Source organism: Zootermopsis nevadensis, unplaced genomic scaffold (assembly GCF_977971745.1).
Source record: "Zootermopsis nevadensis isolate Lab colony 2312 unplaced genomic scaffold, Znev_1.0 Znev_ptg000023l, whole genome shotgun sequence".
NCBI lineage: Eukaryota > Metazoa > Arthropoda > Insecta > Blattodea > Termopsidae > Zootermopsis > Zootermopsis nevadensis.
The window spans coordinates 3155240-3176657 of record NW_028259155.1 but is presented as its reverse complement, the minus strand read 5'-3'; the positions used below and the strand labels follow the sequence as shown (position 1 = coordinate 3176657).

Below are 21418 nucleotides of genomic sequence, written 5' to 3'. Positions count from 1 at the left end.
TTTTACAGATACAGCTACAGCTATTTACAATTTCTTCAGAAACATTTGACTGTGTGATACAGTTCGAAACACTTATCTCAGTGTAAAAACAGCTTTTAAATATCTGGCACAAATAAATTTGTAATAGAGAAACTCTGGAGACCAGCTAGTGACACTGGACACAGGCCATGAAGCCACATCCTTCAACACATGGATGGCTATTCTGATAATCAGCTTCATTTCGATATTCTGACTTTCATTCAGTGATAAAAACTCTAGATTATGTATTAAGATGGTTGTATTCTGGGTTGTTGCATGCCACATTGTCTGGTAGAAATTTAATGACAGTTCAGAGGTACTTGCTGCCTCCATCATCAGGGCGATATGTAAAGATTACCCTGATGATGGAGGCAGCAAGAACCTCTGAAATGTCAGTAAATTTCTGATGCAACAGCCCCTGTGAGAACCTGAAATCTTACTCAGATTATGTGTTGATATAAGTTGTGTATTGAAATCCCTTTTGAATCCTGCGCTGCTATCTATTTAATTTATTTCTGTTGTAGGTTTTGAGCGAGAAGGTTCAGAGTTCATGGACCTGTATGAAGGTGATGAGAACTCAGCAGATCTTTCAAACAGTAAATCATCTGATTATGACGATCACACTGCTAGCACCACCAACAATTCCCACTTGAATGTGAAGTTTTTCAGCTGCCACATTTGCTGTAAAGTATTTCCGAGGCGCAGTTCATTGAAACGCCATCAGCGTACTCACATGGACAGAAAATTGTTTTCATGCCCATTGTGTCAGAAGGGCTTTAACCGGAAAGAGCACCTGTCTCGCCATATGATATCACATTCTGGAGGAAGACCTTACAATTGTGACATCTGTTATAAACCATTCACACGGAAGGAACATCTGTCCAGACATCGACTTTGCCACTTAAATGCCTTATGTTATTTCCCTGGTGACATTTCTAGCACCCCAGATATCTCCATTCAAAGCAGTAATGGTGAATTGCCTGCATCAGAGGTCTCTGGTAATCTTGGCACTCCTTCAAATTCCACTGTTGTGCAAGATGATGACTCTTCTTCTAACATGACCAGGCCCTTCGTGTGTGATTTATGTGGGCAGGGATTTGCCAGGAAGGAACATCTCTTGCGGCATCAACTCCGAACCCATCTCACTACGCCAGAAATTCGAGATGAGCTTAAACCTTACAACTGCAATATTTGCTCCAAAAATTTTACTCGTAAAGAACATCTTGTTCGTCACCAGAAGATACATACGAGAGACTTTTTGTTTGGGTCTGCTAGAGGAGTGATTCCTGGCACTGATGTGTCAGTATCACCAGTATTAACTAATCGTGCCACATCTAGTGGGGGCACAGTAGTGAAAACAGAACCACTTGAGGGATTGATTCCACATTCAAAGCTACCGGGATTGAGTATATCTACTATTCCGCTTAAGGTTGAACCTTCATCTTCATGTGATGGTATGAAGATGGAGCCTTTTGTTAAAGCTGCAGAACAAACAATAATGAATGGTCAGGATGATGACATGTCTCTGCAGTCCTCCTTGCAGGACAGCGTTGATCAGACGGGGCCCTCAACTTCAGCAGAAGCTGATCTTGGTTGTGGTGAAATTGTGAGTAAGCCTCATCATTGTCAGTTTTGTTCAGATAAAGCTTTCACTCGACGTAGTCATTTAGTTAGGCATTTTAAGCGGTTCCACTCCGATAAACCATTAAGCCTTGTACTGTCTGGTAGACGCAGAGCATCTGCGCAGGAGAAACAGGAATTTGAAAGATACTTGCTAAACAATGGACAGTATTGGTGCATCATCTGCGGAAAGACATTCGGACGTCGGTACCACCTCGTACGTCACATGAAGCTGCATGGTCCTAATGAAATTGCGCGTCCATTTCACTGCTCGGCGTGCAACAATTCTTTCAGCCGACATGAATATTTTCAGACTCATAAATGTGAAGGTAGTAATGATGTTACCTCACAATTGGGACAGAAAGAGTTGAGTTCTAAAACAAGTGGGGAAGGTATATCTGCAGAAATACAAGAAACCAAGGATGTGGTGAAAAAGATCCCTGCGAAACGTGACAAGCGGAAAAGAAGCAAGTGTAATTATGAATGTGTAACTTGTGGCAAAGGCTTCTCAAAAAAGAAACTCCTCAACAGACATGCTGAATCGCATGTGGACCTGACGGAGGACAATAGTCAGTAGTGTGAGTAGGTGCATAATCAACAGTAAAGGAGAAAAGGAGTAAAGTGGAATTAAGTGGAGGTAGGGAACAGTCGGATGTTCCTTAGACATGCACAGTAATGTACGTTAATTTCTGTTTTGTTTGTGTGCATGGCTTTGGTTGTAATCCGTGAGTTCTCTACCTTTGTACCTCATTTTTTTATATTATTATTCTGAACAGTAACATCAAATCCTGGGAATGCATTTATTTACTAAGAAAATTAATTCTTGCCTTTTGAATATCAGTTTGCTGTACCAATGATTGTTTTATGTGGCAGTATAGTCCCCTTTTCACAACAGCTTGTGAATTTTGAAATCAAGGCAGTTAATCCCCCCCCCCCATTATACCTCATTTCAGAACCTCATTCTGGTAAACACTTCAGCTCTACTCGTACATCTTGTTTGATATTGGTGTGAAAATTATAATCTGCAACTAGTTTCCTTCAAGTTGTCATTCTTCTACCTTTTTGTTGTGCACTGTTCTCTACTTTGTTGAGAAAATCACCAATGATATGTAATTACAGAGGTTTGGAAGTCTCGTAACATTTTTGCGTCTGGTGATAAAAGTCAAGTTCAGCCAGAGCATGCCATCCGCTTCCCTCATTCTACTGAACAGAGTAAACACTCTTGTCCCAAGATTTTTGTGGCTGGATGTCTGTGTTTCAGAGTCGCTGGTTGACTCCATTGCCGTGGTGATGAAGGCAGCAGGCACTTCTAAAATGTTGATAAATTTCTACAAAAATACACGGCACAACCCAGATGGCAGCCATCTTAATACTTGTGACTGTAAAAACTGGAATCATTGCTAACATCTTGCAGTAGCTATTTATAATCATGTCCTAGGAAAATTGGTCCAAAAGCAAATTATGTTTTGTTGAATCAATGTTGACAGGCCTGTGTTAAACAGGGTATTACTGTTCTGGTCTTACCCTATTTGCCATTATATTTTTATTAAAATTTTTAGTATTGAATGGTACAAATGTTCAAATAAGATAAATTTAAAAAATGTGTGCTATGACAAGTGTCATAATTGCGAAAAAACCATTCTTTTCCACCTAGTTCATATATTAGATGGAATTATTGCATAATTCCTTGCTGATGAGCTGTGCTTATCTCCGTTTTACATAAAACAGTTAATTTCTGGCTGTGGAAACTAAATTGAATTCCAGAAGAGAAATACCATGAAAAATGAAATCTCATTTTTAGTTAATTTTAGATACTGCATCTATAAATCTGTATTAGTCCCTTAATATTAATCTTGAGGGGTCCGCAGTGGCCGCGCGGTCTGAGGCGTCGGCCTCGTGCTGCTTTGTCGCTGGGACCGTGGGTTCGAATCCCACTCAAGCCATGGGTGTTTGTCCGCGTTTTTCTGTGTTGTGCTGTCCTGTGTACAGGTAGAGGCCTTGTGATGGGCCGATCCCTTGTCCAGGGAGTCCTACCAAATGTCTATAGATCAAGCCAACGAAAAGTTGGGACCCACAGTGCTCAGGCACTTGAAGAACGGGTTGTTCCCAGTATCCAATATATTAATCTTGACCACTAACAAACAATCCCTTAAAAAATAAACGTGCCAGAGATTTCCTCACTTGTTCAGCACAGTGCGTGGCTTACCCTCGTATTCATCCTGCCATCCTATATTTTTACTTCCCGAGATTAATTTTAATTTTGGTAACATGAGAAAAGTGTGAAGGAGCAGCAAGATGTTACGTTGTAGAGATGACGTGTTCCTGGATAAGGTGAAGTCTGTATACTTTATTCTTGATTCACTCTTGATTGTGACTGTTTTCATGCATTTGTCATCAAATTTCTGGTCTGTACTTTATTGCTACATTTTTTTATTGGTAATATATGAACTACTCGATTCTTCAGTGCAGTGGTATTCAACCTGGGGTACGCGAAGACATCTTAGGGGGTACGTGAAATTTAAAAAAACATATTATTTTATGATAAACACTGAATAATCAGTAATGTAATTTATTTTAGATGTAGATTATATACTATGCATAACTTGAATTATACACCAACAACTTTGGGGGTACAAAGTTGAAGAGAAATTATATCTGGGGGTACGCGAAAAAAAAAAGGTTGAATACCACTGCTTTAGTGAATGAAATGAAGTAACATTGAGAAAATTACTAAATTTGTAAATACATACACATGTACAGAATGGTGTGGTAGGTGAAGGAGACTAGTTGCCTTGTAATAATATGATGGATATGCAGAAGCGGAACATGAAGAATGCCTCAAATCCATTAGGTAGTACGGGATCAGCCTGTAATATGTGTAGGATTTGAAGTTTTCACGGCAGTGAGTATGAAGATTGCTGTCTTCTGGGTTGTTGCACCGTGTAGTCTGGTAGAAGTTTAACAAAGTTTCAGAGGTCCTTGCTGCCTCCGCCATCAGGGCGATGAATATTCAATGCACAACATTATACAACCCACAAGACGGCATTCTTCGTGTCAAATGTCTGTTCGGCTTATGCTTATTGTTTATTTTTGGAACTCTAGAATGGAAGGAAACCAATGCAAATGAAGGTGAACTACTTTGAAATTTGTACTGGTTTTACTTATTTCAGTAATGTGGTGTATTAGCAATGATTGCTATATTATTGTATGAGGGGTCATAGAAAGTTGCATTACACACCTTTAAGATGTAGAGCAACGTCAGGTTCTCAGCATTTCAAAATGTTTATGTTTATATGTAAATGTAATAGATTCATTAAATCTGAGGAATTTTCAAATTTCAGTTTTTAAACCTCTGCTTGAGGGTTTGAATGTTGGTGGTGGAAATAGAATATTACAGATTTATTTATGAAGGACTAGACCTTTTAATTTGTGATTTTAAGCCAAAGTTATTTTAACTTGACTTTATATTTCTGTGAAAAATGTTATTATATTTATATTCAGCAGTTATTTATATCCTGCACATGTAAACGTCCACTTTTTATCTAGCATGGAAAAAATATTATCAGCACCTTTTAATCTGGATAGTTTTATTTAAGTCACTGGCAGAAACAGTTCTACGTAATCAGTCCATAGTAAGAAACAGAGGAGAAGTAACATAAATACTGAACATATATGTTAAGATTTTGAAGTAGTGACTGTCATACATAAATGCTTTATTTTTGTTACAAAATGGCCTCCGAATTCATTGTGCAGTTATGTTACATTCATACACATTTTGAATTCAGACCTTATACACTCTCAGGTACTTGGATTTACATACAACAGTACTTGGCATTGGTGTAAGAATACCTGTGGCTTTTATTGTTAAAAATTAAGACACAGGATACATTATGCCTAACATGATGATATGAGATAATGTTTCATTCTGTTTGATTTTTTGTTGGCTTCCTCCCTCCCCCGGGCTTATGTGGCACCTAGGCAGATAATAAAATCAAGCAAATGCATAGTGTCACAGGACTTTTGATAATTTTTTGCCCCTGGTACGTTTCTTGCTTATTGTTAATGTTCTGTTTCTACATGCAACCCAGATTTCTGCTTTTTTCCGTCTATAATCTAGGTGTCCAATCTTTTTGGCATAAAGGGCAAATTGCAGTATCATAAAATGTTCCTGAGTGCAATGGAATTTAAAGAAATTTGGTAAAAGGTGCAGCATGTACAAATGAAAATTGTGAAAGTTATAAGGGCAATTTTTGACATCCCAATATTTGTATTTTGTAATTTTTCATTTGTCGCTGTTTTTTTCGAGGAGATTTTGAGTTTGGCCTGTCATCATGGTAGATTGCAAATGGAGATTTGGCTGAGTAGTTTATTTCAGTGTTTTATTTCTTGTCCATGAAACGTCTGTTTCAGATTTTAAGCTTGATGGAATGAGGAGGCATTCATGCTTTTTTTTTGTACTATGAATTGAAATGTTCATAAAAATAAAAATTGTACCCTAAAAATCTGAATATGAGATCAAAGTGTGATTCATATTTGTTGATATTGGTCTTCTGGCTTGTAATGCCACTTGGACTTGTAGGTAGATACCAACATTTTGGAGGAACATACTGCCTACACATTTTGAAGTAGGAGGTTATATGTTCCTCCAAAATGTTATTTTACCTATGAGTTCACACGGCATTAAAACTTCCAAAGAAAATATAAATATAACGAGATGCCCATATCAAAGAAAGGGTTTAATTCTGATATGGTTGCAAGCCCCATTACAATTGAGTTCTGTAGATTGTGCTCAAGTAGCAGTGACTGAAGTTCAGAAGACAGTATTAAAATAAAGTGGAAAGGTTGAATTTTAAGAGTCAAATTATAAGAGACCTTTGAACAAAGATATAAAATTGCCATTTGTTATATAAGTATTGGGTTTCCCAGAGATCAAAGTCCTTTGCTAAAACCAATATTATAACACATAAGGAGTTTGTTATGTACCATTCAATGAGTGGGTTTGGTTGTGCATGGTTTGAATCCCAACTTGCAACTTGATGTCCTAATTGATGTTGGCGTGATTCCCTTCTCCTTCCAGGAAAACGCAAAGATAATATCTTGAAATGGGCAGTTACTTATTACAGATCCTTTCCATAGTATAATTATGTTGATCACATTCTATTTTGTCTTATCCAACTCTGATGCTATAAGCAGTTGATACAGTGTTGTAAAGTAACCATATTACCAGTCATTGAAGTTAGTGGAAACTTCACAGTTTAGGACATACGACATTTCACATTTGTGTCCATATTAAAAAATAATATGCCCATTTGCCTTCTAATCGAAGGTATGTTAGTATTTTTGAATATCTGAGTTTTAGAAATTAGATGATTATCCTTTTCTAAAGATTATAAAGGATTTATTATAATTTTGTAGTAGATTTTCCAGAATTAGATAAAACTGAAGTTTAAATATTGATGATCTGTTGAAAAATGACTTAAGGTCTGCATTCATATATTCTGTATCACTACTTCTAGGTCACTGTTGGATGTATTTTGTGGGTTTTCACTTGTGGTAAGAATGGCGAATGAACTATACACCAATTGCATTTATATTGTATAACCCAAATTATTAAAGTCTAACTGTAAATCAGATCAGCAGTTGAGACTTGTAAAGGAATTGTCTGTAATGAAAACGTTTTTGTGATAGAGCTTATAAAATGTAGAATCTTGATGATCTGTGATTAGTGTGATATCACATCTTAATGTTAAATTGTATGAATATTCAAGTGTTTATTCTTGTATGCACATGGTTGAATACTTCATACAGTTTCAGTAGACCTGTGAAGCGGAGTGTCTTAATTGAATTATTGTTATTACTTGTGCTCTTAATTTTATAGTATATTTTGTAATTATTTATTGTTAATATTTGAATGAGTTATATGTACAGTGTGTCAAACATATTTATTTCTTATTCAGTAACAAAATTTTGGATGTTTCATTTGTAAGAAATTACTGCTATTTAATTTTACAGTGGTATTTGAATTGTAGGGCTTTTAATGTGCTGCTTGCAATTTTGAAGGTATCTAAATTTTTAGGCCCTAGTTGTATAGTTCTGAACCTTGGCTGTTAATGACGTAAGAGATGATATTTTCTTCCACAGTCCCTTGTATTTATGAGAATTTTGTACACTCAATGTAGCAGGTGTTTCCGTGTTTATGGGTTGCTTGTTATGGTACTTATATTAATGTCAGTTACACATTTATGGTTCTTCTTTTTATATATGTAAAATTGTGGTCCAAACATGGGCATGGACATGGAAGGCAATTGTTTGTATAAATAAATGTACAGCTAATACACTGAAGACAATATTTAAAAGTTTGTTGTAAGGACATGCATACAGATGAGAAAGTAATTAGTGAATTTTATGGCAAAACATTGTGCAATTATGTACTGTATTCATGGTATATTAATCTGGAAATGTACAGTTCATTATTTGCTTCACTATCAGATTTACCAGATTAAAATTTCACTTTTCATAAATCAGTAACTGCTCTACAGATTTTCTGAAACTTATTTGTAATTTTTCATATTTTTAAATCAATTATATTTGATATATATATATTCTTGGTTTATATAATATGCCATTAGGAGTACAGGTCTAGTTTGACATCACCAGGTTTAACTAAGAGAAGAAAACATTTTTATGCTGAAAAGTTTCAAAGTTTATTTATTTTTGAAAAATAAGTGCTGATAAATTTGGTTTTGGAAACAGATTTAGCTAATAGGAATGTGTGTATTTGTATATATGGATTACATTTTCACAGGTCATACCCAATATATTAATAGAACCACACATGAAAAGTAGCTAAGTACCATTAAGAATCAGTTTTGCTATAAAAGGCTTAAGCAGAATTTTTATGTAAATGTAATTATTGGTTCTTGTCACATAATTTTTTAAGCAACTTACTGTAATTTGCATTGGGAACTCAATGAATTTTGATATTATATGTAAGTAATGGATACTAAAATGGCTCTTTAATTTCTGTTGTAATTTAAGTGCTGTTCAAATCAACACCTTATGAAGCATTTCTGTGCATTTTTTTAAATTTAAAAATTAAGAATTGGGCATTATTTTCACATAGAACTTGATCATTCCAAGAAGTGGTTGCATTAGTGATCATAAATTCAGACACTCCTTGTTAAGTTAAATGTAATTAATATTTTTTATTTAGGCTTTTTTGGATTTTCTGTATCATACATATTTTAAACATTAAAAAATCTGTGGTATTTTTATTTCCATTGGGTTTAATTTCCATTGCATTAACAGTTTATTGTTTGTAGAGTGGAGTATAAGTAATGTAGGATTTGAGGTTTTCACGACCGTGAGTCTGAAGATGGCTGTCTTCTGAGTTGTTGCGCCATGTAGTCTGGTAGAAGTTTACTGTTTCAGAGGTCCTTGCTGATGATGAAGGCAGCAAAGACCTATGAAACATCGGTAAACTTCCACCAGACTACACGGCGCAGCTACCCAGAAGACAGCCATCTTTGTTATCAGTAATGTTGAAGAACTGGAACAGTTAGATATACCAGGCAATTATGTTTCTGACATTATTTTTTTAACATTTTATCACACTATTTGGCTACATGACTGGCCATCCCAGTTGGGGTTTCTTCTGTTATTTTCCTCAGTCCAGCCAGACATATGCTAAGATAGTACGTTAAATTAGGCCACAACGGCTTCGTTTAATGTCCTTTCTAATTAATTAATCAATCATCCTATCTTATGATACTATATAGTTTGAGATAATGACATAATCACTAAATCATAGATAAAATCTGTTAAAATTGAACACAATGTAGAAATTAATTTTAATGCGTTTAATTTAAAATTAAGACAGTCGCTGGGTTTTATTTTTTATAAGAGCAATCCACTTGATAAATTGATGTTGCGGGGGACACCAGTAGAATCTTATGTTTGAAAAATGTGTCTTGAAATCATAGAAAATATTGTTTACTTTTATGTTGTAGGGGCTTGATATTTGTGTTCAGCATGGCTGACAAGAAATGGAGGTCTCAGACAACTGAATATAAACCCACCGACTAACCAAAAATATTTATGTGATGAATGTATTGCAATTATATTTTTTTAAGTCTTTGACAAGTGAGTGAAGTTCAATGGATAGATGAATTTTTATTCCTTTCTGTAGTTTGTAAGAATAATTTATCTTGTTACATTAGTATAACTAGTGATACGTTGCAGTTCAAGTTTCATTTGTTTCCGTTTGATAAAATGTTACAACAGTTTTAATGCTGAAGAATAACATGTTTTAATTATGAATCATGGAAACTACTTTATTACATAATTCTTGTGCATCATTTTAATAGTTAAAAATATGCACAATAAATTATTGCTGTTGATTCAAATCCTTTTAAAACTAGTAACAAACATGTAACCTTCAAGCTAATTAAGTTTTTAATTCATATTGTTCAAGGGTTTCTGAATAGCAGGATTTAATATACTGATGTAAAGAATATTAGTTCAAGGTCCTGTATGCTTCTAGATGGATGCCATTTTGTAAACTATTAGTGTTTAATTTTAGTGGAAACTTGTATTATTAGACAGGTTTATTTATTGTATGTGAGATTTTGTCATATTTGGTTCTGTATCTTTGACATAGTACTTTTTTTAATCAGTTTCCCATTTTATGTATTGTTGCTTTTGAAGAAACTGTATCATAGAAATTTTGTTCTAATTTTTCATGACATTTTTAGAAGGTTCTAAGACAAATAGGACTGCCTTTATGTTACATATAACTTAGATTGGACTCACGTTTTAGTTTAGTAAATGTGTCTCTGTGGTAGCAATGCCAGAAACAGTGTTGTGTGAGAGTTTATCAAATAATTTACATGTACTGAAGTTTTGAAATTCTTCATAGAATCTTTCGTGTGTTTTCCAAAGTCATTTAACATGTATTACAGTATTTTGTTACTATTGATGTCTGTTATTACAGTTATGTTGTGGTGTTAATGAGGAAAATGTTTTTCAGGTTTTAAGTAAGTAGTAACATTTTCAGATTTTCCGAATTTAGGAAATTTTACCTATGTCACGTAAAAGTAATGAAAATAACTGTTCCTCACTTTGAGAGCTTGTTTATATTGCTAATTTTAGCTAATGTGGTAAATATTTTCAGTTTTTTTAAATTTTTTATTACAAGATGGAGCACCAGTTTCCTTTTATTTTATGAACTACAAAATGGATAAAAGAATTGGTAACACTGCCCAGCAACGTAATCTTTAAGTGAATTGCTCAGCATAATTATTTTCAAAATTGTTATCATCATCAGCCTTTTCTTTTTTGCGGGCCTATGCTGTAAGTAGTGTCTTCAGCAATTCCTCCTCCTGCCAACGAGCAGACCGCATCTATTTAACAGCAATAGCAAGAATTATATGATGATAAACAATGGAGACACTATGTAGGATTTGAGGTTTTCACAGCAGAGAGTCTGAAGATTGCAGTCTTCTGGGTTGTAGCAACATGTAGTCTGGTAGATTTCCACCAGTAATCTACCAGACTACACGGCGCTACAACCCGGAAGACAGCCATCTTAAATAGGGACACTATTATATACATCTTTAAAAAATTAAAGATCTTAGGACATTTGTAAATTGTTATTTGTTGTTGCCTTTACATTAGCATAACAAAACCACCAGAAAGTATTGAAAATGTAGATTAAGGGACATTTTCACCAGCTAGACCAAACGTTTGATCTCTAGTGCCTGGGAAATTGTATCTTACTAGACCTGAGTGTTAATTTATCTCAATTGTGGACCAAAAATTAATGTTTGCAGTTTTGGAAGTGTTGTAAGTAGGAGTTTACAACACTTATTTGTATGCGTGTGTGAGAGAGAGAGAGAGAGAGGGAGAGGGAGAGAGAAAATATGGCTTGGTTTAGCATAACTGAGTATTGTGGATGATCTTGGAAGACATTATTGCTTTCCGTGAATATATGGGATTGTATGTGTCTTCAAGCTGGAATCATTCTGTGACACTAATAATACTGTTCAAGCACTTTCTAATTTTACCCTTATTTCAATTTAAGGGTTCCAGAGATTAAAGTGTGAACTAGTTAAATGATGTTCCATCTTAAAAACCACATTTAACAGCACTTCAAACTTGGCTATGAAATTTGTGTGCATCATAAACAAGACTTGCCTTTTCAGTGTAAAGTTATCTGTAATTCAAGATGCAGCATTATACACTGAGTCCACCATACATCAGTGATTTTAAGTTCCTTTTTGTTTTTATTCTATGAAACTGGAAGGATTAATGTTTTTATAGATACATAGAAGTGCGAGAATTACTTTTTAGTCTTAGAAATTGTCACACCAAGGAAGTTACAAAAGTCTACACATTTAATTTTATCGAGCATATCAGGTTGAAGTAATGTTTTAATCTAGGTATAGATTTACTATATATATAAACCACAAACATTTTTGACTCCATATCTGTACATTCACACTGAGAACAGAACCATCAGAACTTCGCCAATCATAGCAGAAGTTCTCCGGTAGGTTTTATGAATTAAAATCCAGATTCGTTATCATTAGTAATGTACCATAAAGTTTATCTTGGTTCACCTCTGTATTACAGAGTAATGTCCTGAATATGTGTGTGTGTGTTTTTGATGTATTGAAATCTGTGTTGTTAATGGTTTGGTTCAGGCTCAAAAACTATTACTCTCTAAAATTCTGCACTTGAGGATGTGATAATTACTTCACATTTGACACTTGAGTATAACCTATAAATTACACTAGTTTTACATTTGTCTGGATTGAGAGCAGTTCTGAGGCAGTGTGATGTGAAAATCCCTTGAGAGCATCCTGCTTGTAAAAGTTATTCATTCCTTATCCATCACAATGGTTGACAGTTTGTACAAACTTTGTATGAAAGAATTAATTTCAGTTCTTATAAGATTGTACTGGATACACTGTGCACGTTAATATAGTGTTATCTTTAAAAGAATATTTCAAAACGTTTTTATTCCATGGTCATAATTAATGTTCTTTAAATATGTCTTACACTGTCATTAATTTTGAATTACCAGAAAATCTACTAGCACGCAAATCCATTAGATATTTTCGAGGGACATTCCCAAAGATGTGTTTGCTTTGTACCGTTTTATATGACTAAAAGGTTACACTTTGAACACTGATTCTGATTCATCTGATGAAAATTATATTGTTGTTTTTGCCAATTTGTGTGAATGAGAATTTCTCTGGCTAATGAGAGTTTACTATGATGTACTGTTCAGAATTTTAGGTAATGTAATGTAATTCAAAAAGTACCATTTATAGTACCAAAAAGGGGATCTTTAAAAATGTATACAATAATATTAAGGCTTTACATTAAATAGGAAAATAATTAAAAAGGTTCAGTTGTATTGTTTGGATGATATATTTCAAAAGTAATTCAAAAAGATTTTTTCTTAATTTATATATGCCTGTGTTCAAACAGACTTAGCATGTGGTTTACCATATAAATGTTTTTATACTTCTGTTTCATTCCATTACATATTTTATACACAATCATTGATATTCAAGTGTAAAATTCAAGTATAGGATTGTGTGTCGTATACGATCAATAATACAGGACAAGAAATGTGATGTTTATACCCAGAAGGAATAATTATATGAAGGATATTCTGTGTCTTGTAACGAATTTCAAAAGACAGATTTCCCATACTGGAGGACCAGTTTGTGGTGGAGACTGACCATACCATAATACATTTCAGTTCATAGAACACTGGCATAAGGAAGATATTATTATTATAACTAAGTGTTCAGTTATATTTGCTGTTGATTTGTTACGGTTATTAATGGTGCATCTAGAGTGCGAAACCTTTCCTCCACATTTTGTGGCAGTCTTACGAAAACTATGAGTCATAGGCGTAAAGCTCAATAATGATACAAGTGATCAAACCACATTGCAGTGATGGGATCATGTAATATATAGCTAATTGTAGCAAGTGATTATTGAAGTGATTGTACTGTACTGTTATTTAAAATAAGGGTGTGGTAATTTTTAAAGTGTACCCAAGTACCTCCTTCTAAACAGTGCACTTTGGGCACATTTTAAAAGGTATAAATATTGTATAATATACTTCTCTTGTAATTATCTATTGTAAATTATACAGGGTATATGGGGCTATATATAATTGTGATGTATTTTTCACAGCTGCACAATATAAATATATAAATATATAATGTATTTTTTAAGAATAGCACTTATGTAGAATTACATAAAGTACAAACCAATCAAATAAATAAGAATATATTGTTACATTCAGATTGGTTGAAAGTACTTATGTGTAATAGTCACACTAAAGTATTCTTTACATTGACTGGGAAATGGTTTCATTCTTCATGCATTAGTAGTCTTATTGTTAGCAGTGATCTCCTTTCTTGTACATGAATATCTTGGGCTGAGCAATTTGCACATGTTATAAGTCAGAATTTCTGATTGAATAAATGTTCTTACATTGTCATTTCTCTCAAAGCTCACCTTACCTGTCGTATCATCATTTAATTTTATACTTAGAAATTGCAGTTAAGTACCCTATACTTCTCATTTATAGATTTTACATTCATAGTTGGAATATTATAATTTGATAACAGAGTACATGACTTTAAATTGTTCCCTTTTTTTCAGTTCCATATTTATGGTTTGCATTTTCCAGTTAAAGACTTCATATTTATTTCTCATGGTATTTGACATGTGATTAAAATTTGACTGTATTGTTGGTGTACTGAAAACTTGTTTTGAGTATGGATTCATCAGTACTTCTTTGTAATTAAATTCTGTTTTATTGTTAGAAAATTGGCCTTAATAAATTGATATTGCTGATTGTAAACAAGGTATTTTGAACTATGAATAGCATTTTATTTCCTTATGTGGAAGCAAAAGTTTTCTTTTCTTTCTAGTTACCTCACTTTTATATTGTTAACATTAAAATACATAATTTCATTGTATTATTATTCTATATGATGCAGTCAGTCATGCTGTTCAGTTGTATTACATCAGTTACATGTGAACAGTGGTTAAGAAATAAATTAGGTATCTTGTTTTATTCTATTTGCTTTATATTTCCATTTCCTAATTTACTGCACTTCATGTATATGGGGCTGACCATCTATTCATCTCTCTGTCTGCATATAGGGGTGGCCATATCCATCTTTCTGCATGATGTAACTCGCTTAGCTTTGGAGTCAGATGCATATAGGACTGGCTGTCCATGGCTATCTGTCCATATGGTCATATAGGGCTGACCATGGATATTAGATGATTGGGATGTGCTGTAAAATTATATTTTCCAGTTTCCTCAAGTCAGTGATATGAACATAGTGGGTTAGGCTGTGATAGGTTCAGCTAGAGTATGTTAACATTAGTCTGGATTATAGTAGAGTAGAGTTTATTTACATTCCATAGATCCTTCTAGGCTAGGTTAAGTTATGAAAGGCTAGGCCATAACATTATGAGACATTTGAACAGACTCATCAGTAATCAAGGTAAATATAATAACCATGGAAACTGAGGTAACAAAAGGAATGATGGTAGCCAATGTGATCAAGGTCACATTAGAAACCAAGGGATCCATGATAACTTACATAAACATGGGAACCATTGGAACAAACATGGACATCGCATTCTAGGTAATGAAGACAACTATGGAAGCCATGTTAACCTTACATTTAGTTTGGTAACCACTGCAACAAAGGCTACAATGGTAGTCACTGAGGGGAGGTTAGTGATCATGGTAATCAGTACACAATACAACTAAAGGTAATGAGAGTAACTATTGTTAACCAAAGGTCATGAATAGTTAAGAAAGACTAGGCCAGGGGAGAAGCGTGCATGTTAACTGGCTAACACTGAAAAGCTTAAAATAAAACGCCTTACTTTCGTGGTTCAGTGGTACTCCAGAACACAGAAAATCGATTATATAAAATGCATCTTTAGCAGCTCCAAGCACAGAGACGTTAGCCACGTAGTCTTGGCTTAAAGTGGGCCTGGTATTTGCTCAGAGAAGAGAAGCAAACAGTCCACAGTTGCGGAGCGAAGGGGCTGCGTGATCTTCAAACCTACGATGTTTGCCAAACCTCGATTGCTAACACGCTATTTGCTTGCGTTCTTTCGTTTGACGTAGCACGCTGCATCATAATTCTCGCGATTTTAATTGGGTACACGTGTGCCGTGTTGTTATTTGTGATTGTGCATCATGGAAGATAAATTTTGTGACTGTGTTACAGGCGACTTATTAAAACATTTATTTTCTTGTAGGAATTTCATTTATAGAAAGAGAATAACTAATAGGCAGTCTAACCTCTTTTCTCACAAAAATGGGGAAACAGTCAAATAATACATTGTGCCATTTTTCTTATACTTAGTACAAAACTATGCTTGAAGTGCAATGTGCAATAAAAAATGTAGGCTCAGTGGAGTTTCTAACCTTGTTACATGCTGCATTTTACAGTAAGTACATCACTCATCATCCATGTAAGTGTTGTAGATGGAAATTTGTGAAAAGTAGCATTCTGTGCATTATGCTAAAATTGGTGATGAGCTGAATACACTGGAGATGGGTATGAGACATATTAAAGGTAGGATCGTTGAAGTATGAGGAGACACAAGAGAAACTAAACTTCTATTTAGTGGTATGTATGTGGTTTACCTCTTGTTGGAACCTTATGACTTTGAGTCCCATGACCTTAAGAAATTGTTTTCTGGAACTGACAGTACTATATCTCCTAAGGTTAACCATATTTGCCATGTAACACCTAATTTTCATCCAGTGACTTTCAAAAACAGTATACTGGTATTTAATGATCTCTTATTTCATCTACTTTAAGATGATACCATAGTGCTTCACATTATTTTGTTGATAGAATTCCAAAATTTAATAATTATAATTCACCACTGTGTTCTACTACTGATTCTGTCAGTAAAGATCCAATGATTGGTTGTTGTGAAAGTTTTATGTTGCAAATTCTTTGGTGTTTAGTAAGAAGAGCTCAAGTCATGTGTAATTTTTATTGGCCGTCAGTGAGCACCAAAGAATTATGTTTTAAATGCTGAAATGTCCATGAGATTTACAGTTTGAAGATAGTCTTATTTTCCATTGTCTGTTTCTAAGCCATAATGCAAAATGCAATCTTTTCATCGATTCTCTTTTCCATAATGTAGTGATTTTAGCATACAAGTCCCTTCCTGCTGTAATCCAACTCCATTTGCATTTTATGATGTTTGCCTATTTTGCAGTCCCAGCTGTAGGATTTATTTGTCTTGTATGAGATACAACCATGCCATGATGTAGGTAGACGCTTGATTTTTTGGTTTCATAAATGTGAGATTTATTGCGGATAAAGTGGCACCTCATATAATCTGGCCACTTTGTTGTAACTTTGGGCAAACAAGCCAAGAACCAGAAACTGGTAATTATTATTCTTGTTATTCATCTATCAGAGAAGTACTTTATCACATGGTCCTCCAAGATAATTAATTCCTTCCCAGGTTGCTACATGATTGATTGTCTTAATTTGGGTGTGACATTTTTTTATTTATTTTTGTTTAGAATGTGTGCAGTTCAAAAAAAGAAAATTCTGGCACACAAACTGTAGTTCAAAATTTGGCAAGTTCTATTTCTTCTTCTTTTTCCGGTTGAACAATGTTTGTACATTTCCCGGTAATCTTTACGGGTCCCCAACTTTTCAGTTGGCTTGATCTATAGACATTCGGTAGGACTCCTTGGACGAGGGATCGGTCCGTCGCAAGGCCTCTACCTGTAAACAGGACATAACACAGAAAAACATCCATGGCTTGAGTGGGATTCGAACCCACGGTCCCTCCGACCAAGTTGCCACTGCGGACTGCAAATTCTGGCAGTTTCATACTCCTGGAAATCGATATATCGACATTCATTCGTTGTTCAGATCTTTGAGTTAGTTCACGAATCTCCCGAACGATGTCGTGCAGGCTGCGTATTCTCGTGCTCTGCTTAGTATCTCGCTTGCGAGTGACCTGTGATATGTGTTCCGCCGTTCAACGTGTTTGAAAAATTCGTAGGTTGTCTTACTCACACCCTTCCCCCAATAAAAGTGTTTGTCTTTAAATGTAAATAAAAGTCCTTTCAAAATTAACAGTGCAGTTACTTGTGTACCGCACGCAGGCAAATAAAAACAGGACAGTGACTTCCTGCTTCAGTGATGATCTTGTTTTTTTTTCAAGGTAATGTTAATTCTTAAAATTGTATATGTATTGTTGATTTGTTTTGTATGAAAGTTGTATGTTTCGAAGAGACTGTTGGTGTAAATTAAACTATATATAACGTTTAGCCCTGTGAAGCACGAAGTTAATCTAAATAAAACTTAAATATTCAGTCCGTACCTCAAAGAAAACACGTATCCAGTACAAGGGTCAGTTGCTTAATGCCGAACTTTAATATTAAAAATAGTTTTTCAATTAAATGGCGTGCTAAAATAATCCGAAATGAACGTTAATTCCATATATATTCGTTTCCGAACGAATGCTTGCGAAATTCAACTGGACCACAATAAAGTTTTTGAATTCATTTCATTCGTAAATTATGTTCGTATTTCCACCCAATTAGAAGTAGTTACAGTTGCAACAGGTATAATTAAATCATGAGAATAAGTCATTCAAAACTTGGGAATTAATTTTTAATTTAAAGATTACTATTTTCTGGGTTGTAGCGCCGTGTAGTCTGGTAGAAGTTTACCGACGTTTCAGAGGTACTTAAAAATAGGGATCAAGAATCTTCCCGGATAGCCTGAAGAAAATAATGACAAGTTTCACAGAGTATCAATTCTGGCCGACTGCCAAACTGGTCACTGTTTCTTTTTCTTTACTTTATGAAAATGTGTACACATTTGCCGAGTCTTCAGCGCAGCGTTAAACAACTCTTTTGTCTATCTTCAGGACAAATGCACTCCAGATGATTTACTACGAATGACGACCTCGGACCGTGAGCTACAGGAAGTGCAAGATTGAAAAATGGATCGGGAAGGGGCAGGTTGAAAGAGTCCAGCGTTAAGTTATTTATCAGAAACTCATTTACAGTTTTAAGAACAGTTGTTTCATCTTTTGCAAGTAGGAAGTTTAAGAACACCATTTAAAAGGTAAGGAATTCAAATCCGCTAATCAATGTCATTGTTGAAGAAATAAGGGCGAAGTTTTAAGTGAGGTATATTTAACTCGGATTAAATCTGGACATTATCCATCGTATTATTATATTAAGATGTTGGATTATGTTAAAGAAATTTGTTATTTTAGATTTATCTTAAGAGGAACGGTTTTCAGGTTACAATAATCAATGTATCTGTGCCTTTGAAATACTTGGATAAATGTGCAGATATCTGAGCTTGAAAAATATTAAAGATAATACAAATATTTTGACAAAGAGTGCTCAGAATTAGGGGAAGTAGACGAAGAATATGACGTGGAACTGTGTACGATAACAAGAAATGAGTAACTTAAATACAAAATTAACGTGTTTGAATTTCGGATTGGATATCAAGCAGCAATTAACTTGAAATTATTATTATTATTATTATTATTATTATTATTATTATTGATAATAGTGACTGGTATTTATATATATATACACGTATTTTTATTAATCACGGTTGAAGAATTTTGAAAATCGTATCGGTGGTATGAACTTGAAGTCAGTCCGTTATGGAGACTCGATATCCGTTATGAAATGTAGGCCCACTGATGTAATTTGCACAGAATCCCACTCAGTTTTTAAAGTTTAGCTACATTTCACCTACTGGGACCAGAAAAGTCTTTCCCACCCTGTATTAAATTATTATTCGTGTCATCAATTTGTAATCAATACGCGTAATTTAGGATTTATTAAAGTTTAATATTTCGCGTGGGAAGTATCATCTGTGTGAATTTACAGTTCTGTTATATCATCAGCGTAAAACGAAATCAATCTAACCTCACTTTCTTAAAATCGATAGAACCGCGTTATAACGTTTAGGGCGCTCGCTTCCGTATAGGATGTATTCAAACTTTAATTAATAAGTTAACGATATGAACAATACGATATCTTAGGATTTTCCCTGCAACGAACCACGTAAATTGATACATTCTTTTCAATTTACGAACATTATTTTCTCTACAATGAAGAAACAGCTATCGTCTGAGAAAAAGTCACAGGCCACATAATTTTAATGTGATCTGCCAGTCTGGGACGCCGTGTAGACTTGTAGGTAACTAGAAATATTCTCGAGTTAGCTGTTACCTCCATGTACTACCTCGAAGGTGGAGATGAAAGGTTCCTTTGAAATTTTGGTAACCACGTAACAAGACTGACTACAGAGTCAAAACCACGTTTTCATGCCCTTGTCTTTGTTTAAGTTCAATTTCATTCGTTGTTTTAACGTTTTTAATTGAAAATAGGATTATACTAGGCTATTAATGAGATCGATTTGTTTCCCCGAAGTATGGACAAACAAATAAGCAGGCAGCCAGCGAATGGCTTGGAGTGTTTTTACTGTGCGTTGCTTAGCAACGCACCCCGATATGTTAATGGACACAGACGCCTGAGTGGGTCAACCTTCCAGCTTTGTTGAAGGTTACGAGAATTTGCTTTGGGGGGCGGGGTGCTATATGCATATGAGGCACACATTCTGACGATAAAATCTTTCTATGGGGTCTGCCTTTACCACTGACATGCGAGGGCGGTATGTTGAACACTGTCGGGTGGCGTGATTGATTATATACTGTCCGGTGTTAACCACCGATTGTGACAGCTCCTTTATAACTAGAATGATGAGTCTAGAATCGAAGTAATGACTTCAAGGAAAAAGAAACCCCCACCATGAAATTACAGCAAATGAAATCAATAGATAAATCAATATACTATGAATTCATGACCTAATTTTCGAATTTAACTACTTTTGATCTGAGGAATTTCTTCCGAAATGAAAGTAATAAATATTACGATTACTGATTCCAATAATATTTCTGGGACTTTTCATAACGATCACTTTGATGACAAATGCAACTTAAATCTATTACTTATCAACGATGTTGCAGTTTACTTAAGGATATTAAAGTTGAATCGCGAGACATTTATTCAAGAACCACATTAAGTAATCTTTTGGCGTTTTAAGATGTTTAAGGGCGAAGGAAAAAAATCCGTCTTCATCTCGAAACATTTAAGAATGGGTCCATTCATCGAATTGAGTACAAGGCTAAGAGTTTTTAGACACGCAGATAAGCTGGGACAGAGCAGAATGCAAATGAGTTACACGTCAAGATGTCTTGACGTTCGGCCACGCGAAAAGTGAATCACGTTTCCATAGAAACTAGCTACTTGAGTGTAAAAACGGCATTCGGCACACCACAATTCACTTTCCTCCTTTGTAGGGATGTAAAAGGGATGTTTTGTAAGGAATTTGTCTGAAGAGGGTGGAAAAACAACAGAGTGACTCAGTCAAGTTAGTTTCTCGACCGAAATTCGAGCACAGGACCTCACGAACACCAAGTAGAATTATCGAAACCATCACGTTGTTTAGCAGTTAACTGTAAAGTTTTCGATAACGAGATAAAATCGATTTCTTTCGAGATTACTCGCAATCGAATATGGTTTGTCGATCAGCAGTATCGATAAGAAACAAAAACTCGAACTCAAGCTGTAATCGTTTCCACAATCGAGAATAATCGATCTTCATCACGAAATTGATTGCGATTGGCAATATGCAGCTCACAC

General features: G+C 34.8%; 2 protein-coding genes across 12 annotated transcripts in view; both read left to right on the top strand.

The window, feature by feature from the left end:
• Positions 1–14746, top strand: part of LOC110833031 (uncharacterized) — a 33351-nt gene extending 18605 nt beyond the window's left edge. Inside the window, exon 12 of the mRNA XM_022070609.2 lies at positions 543–14746. Coding sequence (XP_021926301.2) covers positions 543–2215 — 1673 coding nt within the window. The 3' untranslated portion in view covers positions 2216–14746. The remainder of the gene's footprint in view (positions 1–542) is intronic.
• A 270-nt stretch (positions 14747–15016) lies between these two features.
• Kif3C (Kinesin family member 3C) overlaps positions 15017–21418 on the top strand; it is a 31342-nt gene continuing 24940 nt past the window's right edge. For 2 of the 11 annotated variants that reach the window (XM_087354384.1, XM_087354383.1), the window contains exon 1: positions 15500–16149. In XM_087354384.1, the coding sequence (XP_087210510.1) occupies positions 16088–16149 (62 nt within the window). In that variant the 5' untranslated portion in view covers positions 15500–16087. Of the gene's footprint in view, positions 15186–15256; positions 15421–15440; positions 15460–15497; positions 16150–16769; positions 17902–18612; positions 18813–21418 lie in introns of those variants that run through there. The other 9 variants (XM_087354388.1, XM_087354390.1, XM_087354389.1 and 6 more) reach the window with 9 other exon arrangements.